The following is a 19,979-nucleotide window of genomic DNA, read 5'->3' on the forward strand; positions in this document are numbered from 1 at the left end:
ACGAAAGTATTGTAACGAACGCAGTTGACCTCTGTACTTTGTTGAAAATGTATCTGATGCATGCCTGGATCAGGGTCCAGGGACACCTCACGCCATAACCAGAAGCCGTTATCAAAGCAAAATCCGCATAAAAATCATGGATTAGTAAAGTGCCTTTAATCTGGCAAAATAATATTTTCTATCGTACCAACCGCCCAGGAATATCCAGGCAGGTGCTTTCTGAAGTTCAACGTTTCATATCTCAAGTTTTCGGTTATGGACTTTAAAACTAAATGGCAATAATTTTGAGACTGAGGCTGAACAGTCTTTCTTTGCGTTTTGAGCCTGTAAACATTCTTAGTATGCTCTTTAAGTAGTGTGGTATAATATTTCAATAAATCCATTCAGAAGTGACCAGAAAATAACAAACTGAATTGTTCTTCAGTGTATCGTGCAATGAGAAACCGCATTTTTAATGTTAAAAAAATATATATTTTAGTATTCGTAGTATTCGGGTTAATTGTGCTGTTAGACCACAGTTCTACATTTTTATTGTACTTTCAATTACTATTCACACAGAAAAAGAAAAAAAAAGCAAAATATCTCTCGGTCTGGGTATGTTCTTCATATGCCCTCAAAATTTTGCTTAAACTCAGCCTCAACATCCTTATATAACAAAAAAACAAACAAACAAACAAAAAAAACAAAACAAAACAAAACAAAAAAGGATAAAAACGATGAAAATGAAATACAAGTCAGTGGGGGGCTTCTCATTGCCAGCGGGATATCAGACTGAAAGCTCCCATGTGAAGTCGTGGCAAGTGGTCAGCCAGTCCAAGATGGCGCCTAAACCTTAAAATATGCACGGCATCCGGAGATACGCGACAAAAATACATTGCATTCTCCTCAAGTCGAACGCAATTAGCATTTAAGGACGAAATATGAAATGACGTCCACGATCCACGAAGTCAAGGTTCACGCCTGTGGGGTCTGATCGTCCCGTGATACTAGTTCCAAGACTCCTCCCTTCCGCTGAGCTCAATCGTCATTCGAGACTCTGGGTCGAGTATAAATTAGAAAACACAGCAGCGGAGACGTAGTTTTCAAACGCAAACGTTTTGCCAAAACTTTGGAAGAAAGGTGCTGTTTTGGTGAGTGGTATACCTTGATTTGATCAGACAAACACGGATATGTCTGGAAGTGAAGAGAAGATTACGGTAGGTACAAACGTGGGATGACCTTTCATTTTTTCGCTGCTTACGAACATCGGGCGAGCTTGCACTTCACACTTAAAAATGAGCTTGATAATCAGTCCCTTACAAAATATCTCCCACAGCTCAACTTTATAAAGTGTAAGAACCGGCTATTTTCATTCAATACAGATCTGTCTTGAGTTTTTCTGTCGGCGGTCACGAATTTTTTGACGATTAGCGTGAGAGAAGGAATTTGTTGAACTCATGCAATCCACGATATGTCTTCAATGAGATGTTAGTTTTCTCGTCCCTCGTTTGCTTGTTCATCTTCAAGTTAAGTTTCAAGTTCATCAGTTGCAGCTATTTTCTTTTTATCTATAGAAGTTTTTATTTTTAAAATGCTGCCTTTTATTTGCTCCTTCACATTCCTTGATATTGACTAATTTCATACGACCTTGAACGACCTCGGTGTTGTTTTACTAACCCGTGATCTCAACACGTAGCGAATTTTTTATTCCATTATTGTACAAGTTATGTAATTTTTGCGTGCAAATGTAGAGACGAATATATCTTATTTCTGGAAAACTTTCACCGGTGACATTTTGCCTCGCCGTTTGATTAGTTAATGCTTGCTGTGACCTTTTTATTTTTGGCTACTGTGATGTCAACAATATTCGCGGGGAATGAATCTGATTTCTCGACATCCGTGCATCCTGGTTCCAATGTTCACAATTTAAGGTTAAAGTCTTGAGTCAGATCTTGAATAAATATTGGTGACATTCAGGGCACACGAGAAAAGAACGAGCTGTAGTTTAAATTGTGAAATAGAACAAGATTAACCCCTAATCTTTATGGTACTTGAAGTGAGCTACTTATACATGAAAGCACTGTAAATTTAACCTGTTGGACTAGTACAGATGTCTTGTTTGTTTTAAAAAGTGAAAAGGAAAAAAAACAAAAAAAACTAAGGTTTAGGAGAAGCTCATGTTCAATTAAAGAGTTTTTCTAACTTATGGACAAAGTTCAATGAAATTCATAATCTCTCAAGAAAGAGGGTAACTGTAACAAAGCTTAGCTTTATGAAGGTTTAGGTTATTCCAGCCATTATGGAGGTTTCTGTCTGTTAAATGCTAATTAGCTGAGTGCATGTCTATTTTAATGTACATACAGTTAGCAGTAAAGAAATTACGAGATACCTACAGAACTGGAAGGACAAAAGATGTGGAATTTAGAAGAGAGCAGCTGAGGAACCTCCTCAGACTTATGGATGAGAATGAAGAGGAAATTTTGGAAGCTGTTCACAAGGACTTGCACAAGGTTGGACTCTTCAAACGTCACTATTTGATTTTGAATTTAGGTTCCTTGCATTAAATTAAGGGCCTTAGATCAATTGCATTATTAGAGCTGCATGTTTTTGAGGAGGAAATGAATGGGAAAAAATTTGTCTTTTTTTGAGATTTCATTTTGCTGGTACCTGGTAGCCTCTGGTGGTCCTGGGTTCAAACCCTCAACCCAGCTGCTCCCTGGATTTGTTCTTGGTTTCCCGGAGTTTCACTCCTGTGCTGCACTTGGTATATAGCCAACTGGTCTGCTTCTAGCTTGTGGGGATGTTTGTTTACAGTGTTTGTTTTGGCTTTGCTTTTATTGGCCCTGAACAGCCCCATTGGGGTAGTGTTCAGTTGAGGTTATTATCAATATTGTAATTGTTCCAACTTATTACCAAGTACTGTGGTAATTTATTTTTTTTTATTTTGTGTTTGTTAGCCAAGAACAGAGGCTACCCTTGCAGAGATTTTGGTGGTGAAGAATGACATTGCTTATGGTAAGTTATCAACTAACAGAGCTACTGGTGGATCAAATTGAAAGGGCATCATAATGAATTAGTTCATAGATCAAAAGACATGTCATTGTACTTTTTGAAGTATACAGTTACTGTTAGTAGTGGATTGCAGAGTTGCTGCAAAGTTTTAGAAGACTTGTATTTTGAAGTTTGCTTGTATGTTTCGATCATGGATCCTGAGTTCCAGTTATTATGCCCTATATGTGTATCTTTTGATTGTTCTAGCTTACAACCTTTTACATTGTTGGATAATGTAGGAATTGTTGGGTACCTCATATTGTGGACAATTAGGAAGGTTTTTATTGCTCTGTAAAACTTGACTGTTGTGCAGTTCCTGATTTTCCCATATTTGACATATGATAGTCTTTTAGATGCTCTTGGCTTTATTCAAGATGTGATTTCAGACAGGAATATTTTTTAGGCTGTAGGTGGCTTTTATTACCCTGAGTGCTACTGTCCCAACAATAAATGATGGAAAATTTACTTCACTCAGTTGTCAAACTTTGCAGTAATAGTTAAATTAAAGTGTTTTCTTGGCATTGTTTTTAGTGGTTACATTAATATACAATCATGTACCTGTATCTATGAACATGATTTTTCTCCCATTGATAAGCTGTGACTGATTCTTTCAGCATTGAATCACTTATCAGAGTGGACTAAACCAGAACCACTTGACGTTCCTTTAGTGAACAAAATGGATTCTTGTTTTACTGTTAGTGAGCCATTGGGGCTGGCATTAGTCATTGGAGCTTGGAATTACCCAATACAGCTCACTATCATGCCCCTCATTGGAGCCATTGCTGCTGGTGAGGCTTAGCATGCTTATTTGATATAGGGCTGCAATGTTTGTTCAATTTTGGTGTGATTTAATGGGGTATACACTCGTCTATGCAGTGGGCCTGTGGTTAGGGTACCCAAGTTTGGGTCTTGAGTTGTGTGTTTGAAGCTGGAATGGGTCATTTTTGTTGTGTTCTTGGGCAAGAGACTTTGCCCTTACAATGCTTCCCTGCAGCTTGGATTTGTGTGATAAGTGGGTAGCAGTCAACTGCTTGGGAAGCCACAAAAATACTGGGGTTAATCTGCAGTATATTAGCATCCTATCTAGAGAAAAAAATTAATAGCAATGATCCTTGTGGCTTCTTTTCATGGAAACCTGGATGAGCTATTGAGATCCTCAAAGATTTTGTTAAAGATGTTTTCAAGATGCTTATTAGGGTCCTCAAGAGTCCTGATGAAGATCTTTTGGGATCCTGGAGGACCCTTCAACAATTTTTACCAGGGCAGAATGTTTTTCAAATGTGCAGTAGATATTCTCTTGAGTTGTCATACTGTTTGTCAGTGTCAGACCACCAATGGTATTCTAGAGTATTTTAAGGGTTATTACCTATTGATTTAATAGCTTAGAGTCAACTACTTGACTAATGCGTGTTCATGGAAATATCCTTTAATAGGAAACTGTGCAGTCATCAAACCATCTGAAATTGCAGAAGCATCAGCAGAGCTTGTTGGAAAACTTATTCCACAATACCTAGACCAGGTATAGTGTACTTTGCTCCAAAATATTCATGACTTTTCTTTAACTGCTTTCGGAAAATGTAATCTATTTACAATCCTTCTGAGGCTTCTGTCAAGGCTAACACAATGGAGAAGGAGACAAGGGACTTTAACTGGTCAGAATTGAGGCTGTTAGGGTCTATATATGATGACAGTTAAGAGTAGACTTTAAAAGGGCCAGAGCCCTGTCCATCCACAGAACTCCTATCCAAAATTGTGCAACTGTGTCATGATAACTAGTCTCTTAAATTTATATTTTTGGACGTGTGATTACATTACTAGTGCAAATCAATGTAAATTTGAAATGAATTTTTTAGGAGTGCTTCACTGTTATCCATGGAGGAGTAGAAGAAACACAGTGTTTGCTGAACAAATGCAAGTTTGACAAGATATTTTACACAGGTGGAAGTGCTGTGGGAAAGTTGGTCATGCAAGCTGCTGCAAAGAACTTGGCAAGAGTTACTCTTGAACTGGGTGGGAAAAGGTATATATGAAACTTACAGTAACTTTTTGCTACCTAGCATCAGTATGCATATTCTCCATACTGTTCAATATACGTTTCCTTAAAAGGAAATGAGAGGGAATTTGGTTGGTGGTCATTTCCTTAATTCTTGTGACTGTAATGTTTTATACAGGCATGATGTTGTTTGGAGATGTTAGATCCAAGTTGATCTAAGGGGTGGAAGAGTTCTATAGTTAGGTAAAGTTCTGGCTGTCAAGGGAAGGAATTGGGATTCAGGCCCTGTCGAGTTTTGTTGTGAAGTTTTCATACAAAGGGAATACCAACTCAAACATATTTGTTAAACTTTAAACAAAATGTTATGCTCAAGACATACAATTCATGTGCATAATTTTAACAAACATTTTGACAGAAAATTGAAAGGAAAAGGTCTCAATAAAGTGGCAGTTCTGTTTGACCAAAATCAAGCTAAAAAGGATTCTAATTTGGCTGAAATACATGTTCTGCCAGGCTGTATTTTGATAAGTGCTGGTACTTTTTATTCTATAGGCTGTAATTACATGTAATTTGTTTTACTTTAGCCCATGCTATGTTGACAAAGACAGTGACCTTGAGATTGCTGTCAAAAGAATATGCTGGGGAAAGTTTGCAAATGCTGGACAGGTGAGTTGTAACCATGTACTTATACTGTAATTGTGGAAAATGAACATGATGTACAAAGTGGTGTTGCTGAACATTTAAAATTTTGTGAGTGTTATTATTATTATTATTATTATTTTTATTGTTAATTTTTTTACTGAAGTTCCTTGAACTATTTGTTTCTGTTTCTGTAGACATGTGTAGCCCCAGACTATATTCTGTGTCACCCAGACATCCAAGAAGCACTTGTTAAACAATTCAAAGAAGCACTGTTTGAGTTCTATGGAGAGGTAGGGCATATGTGTATGAGGTGAAGTCAGCAATGTTAAGTACAAAGCTGGTCGGAATAGAATTAAGGTGGACTCATCAAGGGCAAACTTTTAATGTAGTTCTCTAGGGCCAGGCTGTCCAAAGCTTGGTTATGGAAACTCAGGGTTAGTCTGAAACTGATTTCATATCTGAACACTTAAATAGAAATTCATAATTTTCTTTTTGTGTATAATTTGATCATTAAATGCTCCAAAAAGAATGGAGAAATTGATTCCAAAAGGCTTTTGAATGAAGGACTAAAGGAACATTAGTTAAAATTTAACCTTGGGTTACTACAATTAGAATGGATTTAAGCAACGATATTATATGGAGGTACTGGAAATCAACCTTGAAACAACTGTGACCAGAATGATTTTTAATTTGGTAAGAAGTGTCTTGAATGAAGTTCACTGAGTGGGGCTTCAGCCTTGTTGGTTAGCTTTAGTTCAATTAGGTCTATATGATACTTTGTCATGGTCTCATGGATTTGTTTTTTGACTTCCCTTTTTTATTCTTTGTCAAGGATCCAAAAGAATCACCTGACTATGCAAGGATTGTGAATAACAGGCACTTCAAGTAAGATCACTGAATCGTCAGACTCCCTACATGTCCAACATTTTGTCTGTGCTACTTGGTCTACAGAATATTTATGTCACAGGATACCTGGCTTATGAAAAGATCAGGACATGAAATTGATAAAGTTGAAATTCAAAGATTTGCAAAAGATTGTAATGGATATTTATTCTATTTAAATCATTATGAGAGCTCCGTAGCTTTTAGTGTTGTTAACATACATGTGAGAGAAGACAAAAAATGTAATTAGGAGATACTAACTGCAAGCTGAAACAAAAGACTGTCTTGGTGAAGATTTTGCAGTTGTCTCTAACCACTTCCCCGTTTTTGCCGAATCATCTGCCATGGAAACTACAACCTAAATGAGTAATTCTCTAGCCAACCTGTCAACAACTGTAATCACCATCAGATTTCAGTAATTGACAATGACTTGATCTTATTGCTGAAAATTTAATTTATTACTTGTTTTAGAAGAAGATGGAAGACCTTTTCTCTGAAACATAAATTATGACAACTGTCTTTTTTTTTGACATAACTTTTGTGTTACAATCTAATGACACTACTTATAAAACAAAGGAAACAAATGGAAGACACAATGAAGCAGTTCTTAGACAGGGAATCATGAAAAGAATTATTGTTGCTATATACCTAATATCTGTCAAACAGTAATACGTCAATGATTTCCTGTTTACAGTCGTTTAAAGAGCTTGTTGAGCAGTGGCGAATGTGCAGTTGGAGGTGAGACAGACGAGAGTGAAAACTATATCTCACCAACTGTAATGATTGGTGTGAAACCAACAGACCCAATCATGGAAAATGAGGTGCAGTACAATCTCTTGGGTAACTTTTCAACCCAGGGCTCTTAGTATTAGGAGATGACCAGAGAGTCTTTGTGTAGGGGTACTGATCTAACCCTTTATAGCCCAACATCAGTATGCATATTCTCCATACTGTTCTCTATACATTTCCTAAGGTGCTGACAAGGAGAATTTGATGAACAGCCAAGAGCTTCTGTAGTCGGAAGTCATTTTATGTATTCTTTTTAACCTTAATGTTTGATCAAGGGGTGATATTGTAAGGAGAAACTAGATGCTGGTCACTGTAAAGAGGTCAAAGGGTGAACACGTTCAAAGTTATAGTCTCATAGTGTTTGCTTGAGACTTTAATTTATTTTTGAAATAACACTGTTCAAGTAACGGCCAATCATCCCTCTTCCTCAAGAAGAGAATGAGGAACTGATTTGAAATAATATTCTACAAACACTGTTGTCATGGCAATGTCATTCGAGGCAAACATTGTGCGCATGAACCAGTTATCTTTTTCTTCATGTTTAAATTTTTTTTGCAGGTGTTTGGTCCGCTGTTGCCCATAGTTAATGTAGAATCTTTTGACGACGCCATAGAATTCATAAATGACAGGTAATCTTGAAGAAGTCTTCGTTTTAATTACATCTTCAGCTATGTACGTGTACATCAACCAGCTGAGACTGCCTTTTGCTGCTTCAGTGATGTACGTAATACTGACCCCATGATAACAGAAGTAACACAATGGAAGAATATTGGTAAAGAAATACAGAACGGTTTGGGCTTGTTACAGAGTAGAGGTCTGTCTCTCGAAAGTCGCCATGGTTACTGCTGCTGATAATGGTCAAACTTGAACAATAGAAATATCGCGAAAGGAAGCAGAATTTATGTATCTTCTTAAACTTTTTTTAGCACGACTACTCCCCAGTGTGAGGTTTGACAAAATGGCTGAGGGCCCGTAAAGTAAGCGGGACTTTCGAAAGACAGGCACCTGAACCCCTGGCCAAGTGTCTGAGAAATGAATTACGAGGCCATAATATGGCAATACAATATTATTGTAAACGTAACTAAGGGTTTTTTTTCCTGGGTTGGTCGGTTTTCCTCTCTCTATCATTGTCATCGCTCCAAGTTTTCGTCATACAAGTAAGAGCCACCTTACAGATGGGTATCGCTGAACTATGTATTTTGTTCCAATCGTTGTTTATTTGTAGAGACAGGCCGTTGGCCCTGTACATCTTCGCTAATGACAAGTCCAAGATTCAGCGCTTCATGGACAGTACATCCTCGGGAGGATTTCTTGCGAATGATACAGTGGTACATGCTGGTGGTAAGTATAAGTTCAGTTTGCTAGTTTCGTTTGGGTTAAAATGATGGACCCCTTTTAAGTGTTTATGCTAGGCCGATTTTGAATTCTTGCACTAAAATAGCAACGTATCGAAGACACCTCGCATCTTGGACTAACATCTCAATTTATTTAGTAGAGCTAAATTCTCCTGGTTTTTGCCTCTCCGGGCCGTTTAAAAGGCCTCGTATTTGACGGTCAAAAGTGATTTGAAAAAAAAAAATTTAAAGCTGCTCTGAAAGGGGAAAAACAGAGGCATTTCAATGTAATAACTTTTCATTTTACTTAATTGAGTCTTTCAGACCACGATTTTTTCAGCTATATACGTGATTTTTCCGTAATCACCGCACGTTTCTTCACAATTATTTCTTCCGTTTGTCTCACATGGTAAAGCATTTATAGGTTGGTCCGCCTGTGCTCTTAATATTGCACCATTCCTGTCTCCCATTTCTACCCAATGTACAACTCTCCTCTTCTTAGCTCTAATGGCTCGATAAAAAATCCAAATCTAATTTTTTTTCATCTCCTGGTAGTGGAATCGCTTCCATTTGGCGGTGTTGGCGAGAGTGGAATGGGAAACTATCATGGCAAGAATTCGTTTGATTCGTTTTCGCACAAGAAGGGCTGTGTCATCAAGAAACAGGCCATGGAGTCGTTTAATAGGTATTCAAATTTTTTTTTTATATTCGTCCTTGTTTTAGCATTGACCAAAGAGGAGGAACGGAATCAGCATATTTTAAAACACTTCAACTGCAAGTGATCTGTCTCAATAAGAAGTGCTCTGATATATTATCCACTTGGATGTTTAGATCTTCTCATGTCTTCTATATGTTACTCATTATTCTTGTATTATTCTTATCAATCATTACTATCACCATTATCACTATTATTATTATTATTATTATGATTATTATAATAAATAGTAATACTATAGTTTTCATTATCGTTTTTGTTTCTGTGTTCTTTTAATGTTGATGATGATGATGATGATGATGGTTATCATTATTTTTAATATTATTATATTACAGTACCTGACGGTCAAAATGCGCTTTGACTTTCGGCCAAATACGTACATGTAAAATGTTATTACTCGCTTCGTTTTTGTTAACATAACGTTGGTAAAGATCCATCAACCATCAAACAGAATGTTCAAAACTGACGTTTTTACGTTTAGCGCCTTTCTGAAGGCGAACATTTGATTCATCAGAGCTCTTAATTCTCTTCAGCTTCTGTTCACTCATTTGTTTGTCATTTTCCTGATAGCATCCGTTACCCGCCATACGAAGAAAAACGTCTTGCGTGGATTCGTTGGCTGATTGAAGCTAAGGAACAGTCGTACGAAAAGCTGTCGGACATAGCGCCTCTCTTGCTCTCCGTTCCACTCGCTATGATTCACAAGGTTGGTATTCCTGTGAAAAACTTCAGATATTCTTATTATATAACGCAGTAACCCGGCAAACTAGCTAAAAGTGGAAATTGAAAAAGAACACTTACATGGGAGTAGTTTTTTGCTAGTGAAAAGAGCCCCTGAATTTTAAAACGAGAGATATACGTATGCCGATAATTATAGCGTGGCAAGGGGCTCTTTTTCCTTTTCTGCCACTGGACTTTAGCAAGCACCCAAACTGGAGCGTGCAGCGTACATCACCGCTTTTACTAAGCGCATCGATTGTTCGTTCCTAAAAAACCGCAATCTTTTTGGTCAATGCTATAGATCAGGAAACACTAATTTACCTGACGTATAATTGGCCAATAAACCAAACAACAATCAATAAACGTAAGAAAATCGGTGTGGAGTTTCTGCACAGACTCATACACAAATCAAATAGTGCTGACAGCGGCAAAATGAGTGCATTTGCTCGACGGAATTGACGCGTTCGACGAGTGATTCCAGCGTTATTGAATTCCGTTGGGAAACAAACAGATCGTATATGATGGAATATTTCTTGTTTCTGTCCTCAGGTCATTGGACTACCGAGATATTTCTTGAAGTAGACGACTTGTGAAGAATTCAATGTCTCATTATCATTTTGTTTGTTTGTAGTTGAGGACATATAGTAACTTCCTTAGCAGTGTGAAAAAATAATTATAACCAAAAACGAAAATGGACATTTTCTTTGATGAGCTGTTTCCCTAATTTCCTCCTGCAGGTAGGAAATAGGAACGTGGAATGTGGCAAGCTGAGAAATATGAAATTATGTGTATCAGTGGTGAGGAAAATAATAAATCAATTCATTCCTGTCCTGTAGCTAAGTGCACAGGTATAAGCTTTGTGAAAGTGAAGGGCCTTTGTCCCCACTACCCACTCCTCGCCGGAAGGCGATGAAGTCACAGAAAGTGGCAAAAGACATTAAAACGAATACAACATATACGGCACTCGAGAGTTTCATATTGTGTTAAAAACACAGATGGCTATCTTTCCTTGCTCAAAATATACAAGTTATTCTTGATTCTTACATTTGATAAAGCGAAATATTTTTGCTACATAACAAATAAATTATTGACTAAGCTCGGTTCTTCGGTCAAGATGGCTAGATATAGACAAAAAGGGACTCGGCCCACATCCAGCCATCTCGACCTCACGCTTGGTCAATAACGCACAAGTACTGAGTTTTGCGAGTGTTATCCTGTCATCGTGCAATAAGGAGTTATTAAAGATTTTGATTATTCCTGTCGTAATTGCCGGGCACGACATAAACAAAGATATTCGATCCCTATGCTCCAATGCTCTACTACTTGATTACAGAGAACTGTGTTGTGGGATAGGCCATTAGTAGGTTCTTCTGTAACATATCCTTGGAACTGATAGGATGAGCAGCAAATTTCCACATAACCCCGTCAAACAATAGAGTAGCCTTAACTGTGCTCTGTTCAGGTGTAAAGCACGCACGAAACGGCGATAGCACGAAAGAAGTGTGGGGAGAGACACGAGACGTAGTCGTGGGTGCACTCATCGATACTTGACACCAAAACGTCTACTAAGATATGTTTACACAATGTCAAGGTCAGTACAAAGTCCAACAAACCTGACTCCAATGGAGGCCATGCGGAACTTAAACATAACCTTTCCATCGCCGCTCACGTGACGGCGTTCTCGACCCAATTTTTTATCGGTATTTTTGCTGCGCGCGCCGTTTTGAGATGACGTTTGCGTCCTCTTGCTAAATCACTCTATTGTCAAATGTGTAAAAACACCCTCGATTATTACATAATGATGCAAATCCCTAAAGGCTGTTGCCAGGCGCTGACGACATTTCTTTTTTCTTCCATCCACTTAAACTTGCAGGTATGCACACGTATTAAACGATCTTACCATTAAACCGTGAAAAAAAGGTCCTCACTGTAACAGGTCTTTTTAATGAGTTGCTGAAACATGCCTTCTACAGTACTCATGAAGCATGGAGGGTGTCGAGAACGCGTGTAGCCAAAAATCAATCAAATCAACAGCCGTCCCAAATTAAAATGACCGCAAAACACTACTGTCGTTAAAAGCCCCTGTTTGGAAACCCATTATAACATAACGCCGATTCTAAGGGAGTTTCCATGAAAATAACCCTTATCGCTCACTTCACAACGCTATTACCGAGTTAAGAAGAATTATTTGAAATAAGGAAATTTCAACATCCAGCTTCTGTTTTGTTGAGATCTCAGAGTACAGTTTACTAGTTCCTCAAGAAACTGTCCTTGTTCATTTCTTTCAAAAGTTTATAGTATCAGCTTTGATCAAGCCGTAAGTACGTTTTAGTGTTAAAACCAGTACCAAACTCCACGTTCTGAAAAGCAATTGATATCCGAAAAGTGTGTTTTTATTTTCTTATGGAATCTAATTCAGTTCTGAAGCTGTTTGCTGCTCGTCACTTGACCGGCCCTTAGTTGGTTGAATTTTCTCCCCGTTACACCAGCATAGGAGTTTGACAAATTCCTTTCGAAAATGAGGATTTGTTGTAGCGTAAATCACGGGATTGATCGTGGCACTCATAAATAACAAAATGGTGACAAATAACTCCGTGATTCTCGGAGAAGTATCGGGAGAGAAGCGCTTCCAAAAAGCAAACACCCAAGGAGGGATCCAACAGAAAAGGAATCCAGCGGCAACATACCCTAGAGCTCGACTTATATTGATCTCTTTGGCAGAAATTCTTCCTGTGTCATTTGAAACATTCTGAAGCGAAGATGCCACGTTCTGCTGATGTTGCTTAATCTTGGAGAAAACTTTGCAGTAACTGAAACAACCGACAGAGAGAGGCAAAACAAAGAGGATCCCAAACATGAGAAAATAGTGAATTATGCGATTTTCATTTTTAACAAAGGCTATAGAGCATACTGCATAACCAGGTATAAATTGAAACTTATTCCAGCCTGTGAGTCGACCAACCAAAAGGTACAGGGAAAGGAAAAGCCACACGCAGCTCAGCCAAATTTTAGACCTAAGCGGTGAGAATACCCTGTTGTAGTGGTTTGTCTTGACAATCCGCATATAGCGGTTAAAGGCTGTCAAAGCCATGGTTGCTGGGGTTACATATGAGGCGAATGCATCCACAAAACCTTGAATCTGGCATAAGGCGTCTCCGAAATCCCATTTTCCGATGATAAAAACAGCTGAAGCCAATGGCATTTCAACTGTTGCGCAAATTAGATCGCTGACTGCTAAAGCAATAATATAAAGATTGGTAGTTGATCGTAAGTTTGGGTTTTTGTACACTGCTAAACAGACCAGAATGTTTCCAATGACACTGACGATGTTCATTATAAGGAGTACACTTGTTCCAGTTATAACTGCTGCGAGGCTTCGGAAGGGTAACTCTAAGTTGGACATCGCTCACTTTTGAATATCACTGTATCGATCGATTTCTGCCAAGTTATTTAACCTAGATGTTTTATCTTTATAAGGATACGGCTAGCACGACTGAGACAGCACACAAAGATTAATGTTAAAAAGAAATATGAGAACACAATATATAACTGATAAACAGTGAGACAGGTGTTATTTAGTGACATTTGCATATTTTATCGACATCTTATTCAGCCTCCAACAAGAACAATAAAAAGAATATGGATAGCAATTCTAAAAACCTGTCAATTATTTCTAGAAAAGGAATATAATAATCTTAACTAGTCTTTCTTAAATAGATTGCAGTAATCACAATGATGTTTTGCATTTGGTTGCAACGAAAGAGCTCGAACGAGAAAATGATCGACACCTTGAGCTCAGGTTAATTAAGAATTTTACGAAAACTTTCGTATTTACTTTAGAAGTAAAATTTATCGTTTATATGTTTATGTATGCAATAGTCAGTATGTTCATTGGCTGATGGCGAGTCAGTTGAAGCCAAACATTGCAAAAAGTTCATTTAAGTGCCAACCATAAATATCATTCGTGAAATTGATTTGGAACAAATTAGCTCTTACTAATTTTTTAAAGACTACAAATTACACAACAAACCCTGGGGAGTGGGCAAGTTTCCTTTTTTTTCTTTCTTTTAGAGCCTTTATCATGCTTAATCAATTCAAAATGCCCTTCAAATTATTTCATCGCCTAGATCAATAAACGTTATAACATAGCTAGTAAATTTGTGTAATCAAATTCGATTGCGCGAGCGTGCTTCATATTCCTATTGTGCACTCTCATGACGTCAGCAAAAAACTCCCTCGAGAAAAAAAATTTTCCATCGGGTCGAAAATGTTATAAAGCTGTGCGTTCATCGAGATATGAAGTGCTTGGGAAGTTTGGAGAGCACTCAAGAAGCTAGAGTTGCTATCGATCGAATTGTGCCAAGTAATTTAGCTTAGATGTTTTATCTCTATAAGGATACGGCTAGCACGATTGAGACAGCACACAAATATTAATGTTACAAAGGAATTATGAGAACACGATATATAACTTATAAACAATGAGACAGGTGTTATTTAGTGATATTTGCATATTTTCTCAACATCTAATTCAGCTTTCAACAAGAACAACAATAAGAACATGGATAGCAATTAAAAAACCGCGCCAATTATTTCTAGAAAAGGAATATAATAATCTTAACTAGTCTTTCTTAGATTGCAGTCATCATCATGATGTGCTGCGCTTAGTTACAGTGAAAGAGCTCGATTGAGAAAATGATCGACACCTTGAGCTCACGTTAATTAAGAATTTTACGAAAACTTTCGTATTTACTTTAGAAGTAAAATTTATTGTTTATATGTCTAGTGGTGCAAAAAAAATCAGTATGTTCATTGGTTGATAGCGAGTCAGCTGAAGCCAAACACTTACAGTTGCCAATTTTTGAAACAGTAAGCCTTGAAAGCAAACTTTTCTAGGTTCACTCCAAGATACTCTTGTCAATTAATCATTTAACTGCCAACTGTTAAAGCATGTTCTTGGAGTTAAACTCGACAGCATGTTGTCCATTAAAGAACATATTTCAAACCAGATTCTTAAGACATACGCCAAAAGTGGCGCTCTCTGGCGAATTAGGTGTTTTGCGCCTAGTAATGTAATGTTAAGGCTTTATTAAATATTTCATCTCGCCTCCTTTAGAATACTGCATTCCGCACTTTCTGGGAGTGTGGAGAGTACAGGTGAATCGGGTGGAAGATTCTAATCAAGACATTCCTAGGTCCCTGCTGGGTTTCTGCAAATCTATTTTATAGGAGGATATGTTGTGTTATTTTTTTAAAACATGGAAACGCTACAGCACAGGAGAGAACATCAATCTCTTATCAAGTTGTATAGATATCTTCATAACAAAGGTCCTAAGTATATCAAGGACTTTTTCGCTTCAGAGAAACGTAATTTATTTCATACATACTGAATATTCACACTGTGAAGTACTACTGTTCGCTTCGTTATTCAAAGTGTAAATCTCAGTATGTATGAAATAAAGATATCATATCTTGGAAAGTGCTTGAACGATTTTCATTCACGAGTTGCGATGCATCAAAAAAACTCACTTGTTCGCTTTTTTGATGCATAATCGTCTGTTCGGGATAGTGTCAGATTTGATAACCACGTGACGTCACAATATGGCGACCATTTCGGCAATCGAAGATTTTCGTACCCAATTCGAAATGTTCACTGTTTATTCGTTATTACTCGCCGTATGTACCAATAACTCTATTGGAAATTAGTTATAGATACTGATATTCGCGTGTATTCAAAATGGTGGTCATCAAGGAGTGATAGAGGCGAAATTTTGGGCACAGAAGTAACAGGACAGTTGAAACGACACGTTTGGTTGAGGTGTTTTTTTTTCAACTTTGCCTTAAAGTTTAGGTTAGTAAATGAATTTTTTCGGGGTCCAAATAATTATGGAGCGACTCTTCGATGTATTTTCTTTCGATGCATCTGATAATTATCGTGATGCAAACCGCTGGAAAATAGTGCATGGGGTGGCTTTTAATTTACCGCTTTAATAATCGGTCGCTGACCGCCATTTTGTGTTTTCGCCGATGCTTTTAATCTTTCTGTTTATCATTCGAACATTGATGTCTAATTTACGATTTCTTACTTTACTCTGGCTTAATGGGAAACTTGGCTCAAGTACAGGTTTTATTTTATCTTGCCACAAACCAGGAAATGGTCAGGAACAAAAGGTCCTTCAAGGTCAGCGAAAAGTCAAGGAATTTAATCAGAGGAAATTTGTGTTTTTTAGACAAGTTAAGGAGAGTATTTTTTTTTAATAATTCAAGTATTTAAGTAGGTTTTTTATAGAAATGAAATGTAAATAAATTGGTTTTCCTTAATCAAAATTATAGTTTGGTTCTAGTCGTACCGTGACATACTGTAGCACATCCACTTAATGACTCTTCCTTCATGTATCAAATTCCAGATTGAATTGTAATTTAGCAAAAGCAGACAACGAACGTGCTGGATTGTTTAAATATTGTTTCATAGAAATAAAGAGATGCAGATGTTAGGTTTTCAACAAAATCAATCCTTTTTCCATGTTGTGTCAAGGAACTATAATTAATCTGCCTTGCATGAGACTCACTGAAAGCGTATTAATAAATAATTGGGTGGAGAGAATGGTTGTGGGGTGGTCGGAAGTGATCACTCGAGCCAATTTGGGAAATTGTAAAAATGGTCAGGAAAATTTTACGTTTTCCGGGAAATTTCATTAACCTATGGCTGTAACAAGGCTTTGCTTCAAATTAAGATTAATTTAGGTTTAAACACATCGCGTTGTATTGGATCAAGTATATGATTGAATATTTCTTGTTTGTGTCCTTAGGTCATTGGACTACCGAAATATTCCTTAAAGTAGACGACTTGTGAAGAATTCGATGTCTTATTATCGTTTTGTTTGTTTGTAGTTAATGCCATACAGTAACTTCCTTTTCATTGTCAAAAAATATAACCAAAAAGGAAAATGGAACATTTTCTTCGATGAGCTGTTTATCTAATTTCCTCAAGCAGGCAGGAAATAGGAACGATGAATGCGGCAAGCTGAGAAGTAAGAAATTATGTGTATCAGTGGTGAGGAAAATAAGAAATCAATTCATCCCTGTCCTGTAGTATAAGCTTTGTGAAAGTGAGGAGCCTTTGTCCCTACTACCCACTCCTCGCCGGGGGGCGATGGAGTCGCAGAAAGTGGCGGAAGACATTAAAACGAATACAACATATAGGGTACTCGAGGGTTTAATATTGTGTTTAAAACACACAAAACAAATATACAAGTTATTCTAGCATTTGATAAAGCGAAATCCTTTTGCTATATGACAAATCATTTGTTGACTAAGCTCAATTCTTCTTTCAAAATAGCTGAATATTAGCCTCGTTCCTTTTTCACGTCTTAAAACGCGTAAAAAAAGGAACTCGGCCCATATCTTGCCATCTCGACCTCACACTTGGTCAAAAACGCATAAGCACCGAGTTTTGTAAGTGTTATCTTGTCATCGCTCGATAAGGAGTTATTAAAGATGTTGATTATTCCTGTCGTGATTGCCGGGCGTGACATAAACAAAGCGATTCAGTCCCCATGCTCCGATGCTCTACTACTGGGTTACAGAGAACTGGGTTGTGGAATGGGCTCTTAGTAGGTTCTTCTGTCACACACTTTCTTGAAACCAATAGGATGAGCAGCATATTTCCACACAACCCCATCAAATAGTAGAGTAGCCTTGACTGTCCTCCAGTGTTCAGGTGTAAAGCACGCACGAAGTGGCAATAGCACGAAAGAAGTGTAGGGAGATAACGTGACGTAGTTGGCTGTTTCTACCCACTTTTTGAGTGGGTACACTCATCGATACTAAACGCCAAAATGTCCAATAAGATATATTTACACAATGTCAAGGTCAGTACAAAGTCCTACAAACCTGACTGCAATGGAGGCCATGCGGAACATTAACATAATTTTTCCATCGCCGCTCACCTGACGGCGTTCTCGACCCAGTTTCTTATCTGCATTTTTGCCAAGAATGCGTGTAACCAAAAAAACAATCAAATCACCTGGCACCCTCCCTCCCCTCCAGCCCCCACCATCCCCAAATTAAAATGACCGCAAAACACTACGGTACGCCCCTGCTTGGAAACCTATTATAACATAACGCCGATTCTAAGGGCGTTTCCATGAAAACAACTCTTATCGCTCACTTCACAACGCTATTACCGAGTTAAGAAGGATTATGCTAGATACGGAAGTTTCATCCTCCAACTCAGAGGTCTTAGAGTTTAGTTAACTATTTCCCTCATTTCTTCCAAAAGTTTAGTTTTAGCTTTGATCAAGCCGTAAGTATCTCTAAGAGTAAAAATCCGTACCAAACTCTATGTTTTGAAAAACAATTGATATCCGAAAGGTGCGCATATATTTTCAAATGGAATCTAATTCAGTTCTGAAGCTGTTTACTGCTCGGTTGGTTGAATTTTCTCCCCGTTACACCAGCATAACAGTTTAACAAATTCCTTTCGAAAATGAGGATTTGTTGTAGCGTAAATCACGGGATTGATCGTGGCACTCATGAACATTAAAATGGTGACAAATAACTCCGTGATTCTCAGAGAAGTATCGGGAGAGAAGCGCTTCCAAAAAGCAAACACCCAAGGAGGGATCCAACAGAAAAGGAATCCAGCGGCAACATACCCTAAAGCTCGACTTATATTGATCTCTTTGGCAGAAATTCTTCCTGTGCCATTTGAAACATTCTGAAGCGAAGATGCCACGTTCTGCTGATGTTGCTTAATTTTGGAGAAAACTTTGCAGTAACTGAAGCAACCGACAGAGAGAGGCAAAACAAAAAGGATCCCAAACATTAGAAAATAGTGAATTATGCGATTTTCATTTTTAACAAAGGCTATAGAGCATACTGCATAACCAGGTATAAATTGAAACTTATTCCAGCCTGTGAGTCGACCAACCAAAAGGTACAGGGAAAGGAAAAGCCACACGCAGCTCAGCCAAATTTTAGACCTAAGCGGTGAGAATACCCTGTTGTAGTGGTTTGTCTCAACAATCCGCATATAGCGGTTAAAGGCTGTCAAAGCCATGGTTGCTGGGGTTACATATGTGGTGAATGCATCCACAAAACCTTGAATCTGGCATAAGGCGTCTCCGAAATCCCATTTTCCAATGATAAAAACAGCTGAAGCCAATGGCATTTCAACTGTTGCGCAAATTAGATCGCTGACTGCTAAAGCAATAATATAAAGATTGGTAGTTGATCGTAGGTTTGGGTTTCTGTACACTGCTAAACAGACCAGAATGTTTCCAATGACACTGACGATGTTCATTATAAGGAGTACACTTGTTCCAGTTATAACTGCTGCGAGGCTTCGGAAGGGTAATTCCATGTTGGACATTGCTCACTTTTGAATATCACTGTATCGATCAATTTCTGCTAAGCAATTTAGCCTGAATGTTTTATCTCTATACGGATACGGTTAGCACGACTGACAGCGCGCAAAGATTAATGTTAAACAGGAATAATGAGAACACGATCTATAACTGATAAACAGTGAGACAGGTGTTATTTAGTGACATTTGCATATTTTCTTAACATCTAATTCAGCTTTTAACAAGAACAACAATAAGAACATGGATAGCAATTAAAAAACCGTGCCAATTATTTCTAGAAAAGGAATATAATAATCTTAACTAGTCTTTCTTAGATTGCAGTTATCACAATGATTTTCTGCGCTTGGTTTCAGTGAAAGAGTTCTAATGAGAAAAAGATCGACACCTTGAGCTCACGTTAATTAAGAGTTTTACTAAAACTTTCGTATTTACTTTAGAAGTAAAATTTATTGTTTATATGTCTAGTGATGCAAAAAGAATAAGTATGTTCATTGGTTGATAGCGAGTCA

At 37.7% G+C, this 19,979-nt stretch overlaps 3 protein-coding genes across 3 annotated transcripts; 1 reads left to right on the forward strand and 2 right to left on the reverse strand.

Moving 5' to 3' along the window:
• The first annotated feature begins 999 nt into the window (after window positions 1–999).
• On the forward strand, window positions 1,000–11,359 carry LOC131776895 (aldehyde dehydrogenase, dimeric NADP-preferring-like). The gene is made up of 15 exons (XM_059093099.2): window positions 1,000–1,196; window positions 2,343–2,489; window positions 2,937–2,994; window positions 3,645–3,818; window positions 4,464–4,549; window positions 4,884–5,050; window positions 5,608–5,689; window positions 5,860–5,955; window positions 6,498–6,550; window positions 7,242–7,368; window positions 7,895–7,965; window positions 8,562–8,677; window positions 9,226–9,355; window positions 9,956–10,091; window positions 10,655–11,359. Exons 1-15 carry the CDS (start codon window positions 1,170–1,172, stop codon window positions 10,685–10,687), a joined length of 1,503 nt encoding a protein of 500 aa, XP_058949082.1. The 5' UTR covers window positions 1,000–1,169; the 3' UTR covers window positions 10,688–11,359.
• A 1,156-nt stretch (window positions 11,360–12,515) lies between these two features.
• Window positions 12,516–13,508, reverse strand: LOC131776881 (histamine H2 receptor-like). Its single transcript, XM_059093086.2, has one exon. It carries the CDS (start codon window positions 13,506–13,508, stop codon window positions 12,516–12,518), a length of 993 nt encoding a protein of 330 aa, XP_058949069.2.
• A 5,013-nt stretch (window positions 13,509–18,521) lies between these two features.
• LOC131776880 (histamine H2 receptor-like) lies at window positions 18,522–19,475 on the reverse strand. Its single transcript, XM_059093085.2, has one exon. The coding sequence runs from the start codon at window positions 19,473–19,475 to the stop codon at window positions 18,522–18,524; it is 954 nt and encodes a 317-aa protein (XP_058949068.2).
• Between the last annotated feature and the right edge of the window lie 504 nt (window positions 19,476–19,979).

Source organism: Pocillopora verrucosa, chromosome 3 (assembly GCF_036669915.1).
Source record: "Pocillopora verrucosa isolate sample1 chromosome 3, ASM3666991v2, whole genome shotgun sequence".
NCBI classification, from domain to species: domain Eukaryota; kingdom Metazoa; phylum Cnidaria; class Anthozoa; order Scleractinia; family Pocilloporidae; genus Pocillopora; species Pocillopora verrucosa.

What these genes read in the sequence shown, in the direction of transcription:
- LOC131776895 (XM_059093099.2), top strand. Translation starts at nt 1,170, where the DNA reads ATGTCTGGAAGTGAAGAGAAGATTACG. An exon ending in TGTTTGAGTTCTATGGAGAG is followed by an intron (nt 5,956 to 6,497) that starts GTAGGGCATATG and finishes TTCTTTGTCAAG; the next exon opens with GATCCAAAAGAATCACCTGA. An exon ending in ACCCAATCATGGAAAATGAG is followed by an intron (nt 7,369 to 7,894) that starts GTGCAGTACAAT and finishes TTTTTTTTGCAG; the next exon opens with GTGTTTGGTCCGCTGTTGCC.
- LOC131776881 (XM_059093086.2), bottom strand. Translation starts at nt 13,508, where the DNA reads ATGTCCAACTTAGAGTTACCCTTCCGAAGCCTCGCAGCAGTTATAACT.
- LOC131776880 (XM_059093085.2), bottom strand. Translation starts at nt 19,475, where the DNA reads ATGTCCAACATGGAATTACCCTTCCGAAGCCTCGCAGCAGTTATAACT.